Source organism: Carica papaya, chromosome 2 (assembly GCF_054855325.1).
Source record: "Carica papaya isolate Zhongbai chromosome 2, ASM5485532v1, whole genome shotgun sequence".
In the NCBI taxonomy this organism is placed as follows: domain Eukaryota; kingdom Viridiplantae; phylum Streptophyta; class Magnoliopsida; order Brassicales; family Caricaceae; genus Carica; species Carica papaya.
In genome coordinates this window covers 20,129,628-20,134,682 of record NC_142310.1, presented here as the reverse complement: position 1 = coordinate 20,134,682, position 5,055 = coordinate 20,129,628, and the positions used below count along the sequence as shown (strand labels likewise).

At 27.8% G+C, this 5,055-nt stretch overlaps 1 protein-coding gene across 1 annotated transcript; it reads right to left on the bottom strand.

Annotated features, from left to right (window-relative positions):
- Window positions 1-200: 200 nt before the first annotated feature.
- On the bottom strand, window positions 201-1,108 carry LOC110818220 (transcription elongation factor). The gene has a single exon (XM_022047004.2). The coding sequence runs from the start codon at window positions 990-992 to the stop codon at window positions 444-446; it is 549 nt and encodes a 182-aa protein (XP_021902696.1). The 5' UTR covers window positions 993-1,108; the 3' UTR covers window positions 201-443.
- Between the last annotated feature and the right edge of the window lie 3,947 nt (window positions 1,109-5,055).

Here is a 5,055-nt window from a genome sequence, read left to right as displayed (position 1 = left end):
ATTTTAAGTTCAAGTTAATTATTTTTCTTATGTTTTTTTATGACATTATATTATAATTAATATATATGTTGTATAATTAATAAAATATATAAATTATTTATTTAAATAATTACATTCAATCTTTCTCCTTTCTTTAAACATTTGAGAAAATGTGTATAATATATAATTTAAAACCCATGCCAACTTTTATTTGGAGGAGAAAAAAATAATTGCACTACTACATTAATACTGCCGTTGCGAAGAAAAAGAGAAATATAAAAAGGGAGCAAAAGCTCCATATGTAAATGCTTCTAAGAGACGATATCCTCTCTGAGTTTTGGTAATTAGATTATTTATATATGTGAGCGAGAATGAAAAACTCAGTGCAGAAAAAAGAAAATTAAAAAAGAAGAAAAGAATGGCAGTGAAACTCATAACGAGTTGGTGTTAATTAATTTTGCTGATCAGGTTTTTCCCCCGAAGGCTTCTTGTTCTTGATGCCTCTTGAATGACAAAAGCTTTTGCAGCCGCATCTGTTTATAAAACCTAGTGATAAACAAGTCTGCAACATGATCGATCTCATCTTCTAACCTGAAATCTTCTCCTTCCTCTTTCGAGTTTCTTACCAGATCAATGATGGATCCACCTTGCTGCTCATCATCCAAGTCCATTTCATCATCTTCATTGAAAAGCGAGTGAGTCAGATCCGGATACTTGTCGTCTTCTTCTTCTTCCTCCTCAGTGGCCATGGCATTGTGGACGATAATATCCTTGCTTGCGTCTGCGTCGTCTTGTTTATGGCCATTTTCCTCCTTGTCATGCTGGCCTAGGAGGCCGTGGATCTTGTTAGATATGGAACCCAGCAAAAGCTTCTTGTTCTTCATCAGCGAAAACATGATCAGACGAACTTTGAAAGCACTTGTCTTGCTCTTGATTGCCATGGATTTAGCTTTAGCAATCGAACTCAGCAAACCCATTATCTGCTTCAACATGGCAGACCCTCCTTTCTTCATCTTTAATTATTTCAATCCGCCACCTTTTCACACCAATATCAGTAATCTATATCAATATTTATATTTATATGTGCGTATATGTTTGTATTTGTATGTATGTATGTGTAACAGTTGAAGAAGAGTGGCACGAAGATTCAATAACGAAGGGGTTTGATGGGTTTATATAGCTGCATGGGAGTGGGATGAGGATGCTTCTCAAAGCAGCAATCTGCTCTTACTCAACCACGTGGCAGTAATCTATTGGCTGGAGCTAAAGCTTTATTCCGGCTTAAAGTGTTTAGATCCACCATGGTTAAAGTACATTTTAATTATTAAAATAATTTTTCTGACGTGTTCTTAAAAGTTTTTTAGCGCTTTTAATTATACAAAAAAAAAAAAGTTTCTAAAAGGGTATCTTAAAATAGTTTATTACTTTTGGTTTTTTAAAAGTTCATATAGCCTGTACCTATTTTGGTATTGCTTACACACACACATATATATATATACGTTTGTGTGTGTGTGTATATATATATATACATATACAAGGGTTTGAATACTTTATTTTCTTATATTTGACTTATAAATTCTAATAAATCATTAAATATTCAATAAAGTTAGAATTGTAAATCGTAATTTAATAAAATGGCCTAGAAAATAGTTAGCTGCTTTTATAAAACTTATATAATCAAAGGGTGTTTTAATGTCAATTAGTTAGTCTTTTAAATATTTGTTGGAAAAGAATTAAGCAAGATGGTTTTTTAATTAAAAACAATTTACAAAAAAAAAAAAAAAGTATATTTAACTTATTTATTTTTTTGCATAATTATTAATTATAAATTTTCTATGATAAATGAGTATTTTATATAGACTGGAAGATGTAGTAGTTAATTTTTCATTATTTTATTTTATTTTTCCATTGAAAGCTTCCAAAGTTTTATTAATTTTGAGAATGCTCGGAATCCTTTGTAAATGTTCATCTAAATTAAATAAATTATTAATTTGATTGTTAGTATTTTTTAAATAAAAAATATGAGTTTGAATCTTGAAAAATAAATGAAAATGAATTTTGTAACTCTTTGGCTCCAGTAATTTTTTTTTACTAAAATAAAATATTATGTGTGGATAAATTTTATTTTTCTTTTTATTTACAAGAACAATTAATTTCATTTTTGACTAATTTAATTAAAACTCTTGTTTAATGCTCTAAATTTACTTGAATGTTTATCAACATATAAAAGTTAAGATTACTAAAGATATTTTTTGTATAAAATACACTAAAAATTATAAGCTATTAATGCAACAAAAATTAAAAATTAATTCTTGCTTGGAAAAGATTCTTTTGAACGGGAGAGACCAATAAATCTTAAAAAAACTATTGCTTTGATAAAGTCAAAAAGGAAAAAAGTGATTCTTGCTGTTATTTATTACTAATATATATATATATATATATATATATATATCATTTGGGACGGAATTTTATAGATGAAGATAAGCAAAATTTAGTATATCTTTTATCTGAAATTTTAATTAGTAAAAAAATTATATACCCAAATTTATCTACCTCAATAAAATCAATGTGAAAAACTGTTATACTCTATGTAAATCATTATTTTTATAAATATTTTATTGACATACTTTTGAAATTAAAAGAAAAAAACATGACTAAATTCATTATTCTAACAAAATCTAATGCTACAAGTTGATGTTAGTGGACCTCAAGAATGTTAAGAGCCACTTACCAACATCATGTAGATAGTGTGTTTTGAGCCTAAATGAAGTAAACGTATAAGCATACATCAACCGTATTTTTGTGAATGACATTATTGGGAACATGCAAAAGGCCTTTAAGAAACCTTTAACTCATTAGACAAGGTTGAAATGAAGTTAAACCTCGAAAAATGTTTAATTCAAAATTAAATTAGGCAAATTCTTAAGATTTTTAGTAACAACATGAGGCTTTAAGGAAAATCCTAAAATGGTCAAATTAGTCCTCCAAACAAAATTCACCAATCTAATAAGAGATATTTTGAAGTTGATAGGACAATCAACGATCTTGAATTATTTTCTCTCCAGAGTTGATAAACAAGAGCATTCATTTATTCAGGAAGGCAAAACAATTTTCATCATATGATGGATGTAAGTTAACTTTTTGAAGAATTAAATGGTATATCCCTCCCTCCAGCTTCTTTTTAAGTTAACCATAACAATGCCAAGCCACCTCTTTCTTATTTTTTTCTTTATTCTTTTTTGTTTAATGAAAAGTTTAGATTAAGCTTTTAAGGTTTATGTTCTTGGTATAATGAACTTTAAAAGATTTAATTTGGAGTGCGATAAGATAAATTCTTAAGTCGTTTTAGTATAATCATAAGATATTAAGGTAAACCCAAAAACTATCTAAGTAATACTTCAAATAAGATCCCTCAAGCTAGTAAGGTGAAAGAAATTAGCTTTTCGAACATTATGTGTGTTTAATCTCATTAATTATTCACATATTTATACATTTATAATGTTATATATAAATTCATCTACACTATAGATATTAGAGATTAAGTAAAATATAAAATAATAGTTTAATTTATAAATCAACATTATAATTATAACTAAATAAGGAACGTATGGAAAGACCTTTTCCATTAATTCAAGGAGCTGGGAGAAGTAAAAATACAGACTTTGTTCAAAGTAAATATGTGTGAGAAGTCTTTTACGTTAAAACCACATAACGTTATAATACTTTGAGTAATTTCAGAGAGTGTTATATAGGGTTTTCACTTATCTAATAGCTGCACTCACATATACTACTAGTTACGGCGATCCAAGTGTAAAAATGTCACTAAGAGCATGAGTCTTGAGGTTTGATATGATCATTTTCTAGATATATTTTTAAAGATGATTTCATATTTTTTTAGGATAATATATATATATATATTTTCTAATAGTCATCATCGAGCTGAAGTTGGTTGAGACAACTAAAATTTGTTTTGAATTTATAAAAAGCTGCTCAAGGTAATAGTTTGATGAAAATATCATCAATTTGATCAACAAACTAAATGACGAACCTAAAGTTCTTTACCTAACACCAATTTGCGAATAAAATATTTCTACATGCTTAATTCTTGTATGAAATACTAGATCCCTTTCCAGGTACACTATCTGACCATTGTCGAGCTATAATATCAAAGCTGAGGATAGTAAAATCCCAAGTTCTTGCAATAAGGGATTTAACTAGACAAGTTTTGGCATCATATTAACAACTCCTCTTTTACTTTCACTAATGATTGTGTAATGGTTGTCTATTCTTTTACTAATAAAGAGATTAAATTTGTCCAAGATAAATATTAAAATACTAGTGGAGCATTGATCATAGAACACCCTCCCCAATTGACATCAGAAAAACATTGAAGACTTAAAAAAGATGGAATGAAATAAAAACCAAGAGATGGTGTGTCTTAATACACCTCAATACCCTTTTAACTGTTGTCTAATGGTTGCACATGGGAGCACATAAGAATTGATAAAGTTATTTGCAAAGAACAAAATGTATGGTCTAGTGAGTATGGTATATGATAAGAAAAAAAAACTTACCATTTATCGATATAATACAAATACCTATATTTTTGGACAATGTAGGACTATTTCTCATAGGAATGAAGCAATTTGAAACAATTCATATGTTTATTTCAAAAGAGTAAAAGACATAATTAATCTGAAAGATGATGAGTTCACAATACTAGTCCAAATAACTTATAACCACAAAGTAATGTGAGATTTAAAAGAAAATTATGTCTAAATTATTACAATACTAACTTAATTGCATATGAGGAAGATCCTGTAATACAAATATCATTTACATATTATGATAATGATATGATATTTTAAAAATAAAGACATATGTATCAATTTAAGGTAATTAAGATCCTCAAGTTATTAAAAATATGTTTAATCATTAAAATCAAACAAGTGAAATTTATTTCAAACTATTTAGAGATTTGTCAAGTTTACACAAAACCAGGGTAACCTTTGTCAAATAGAATTTTATGGTTGGGTCATGTAAATGCTTTCTTCAAGATTGCCATGCGAAAAGACA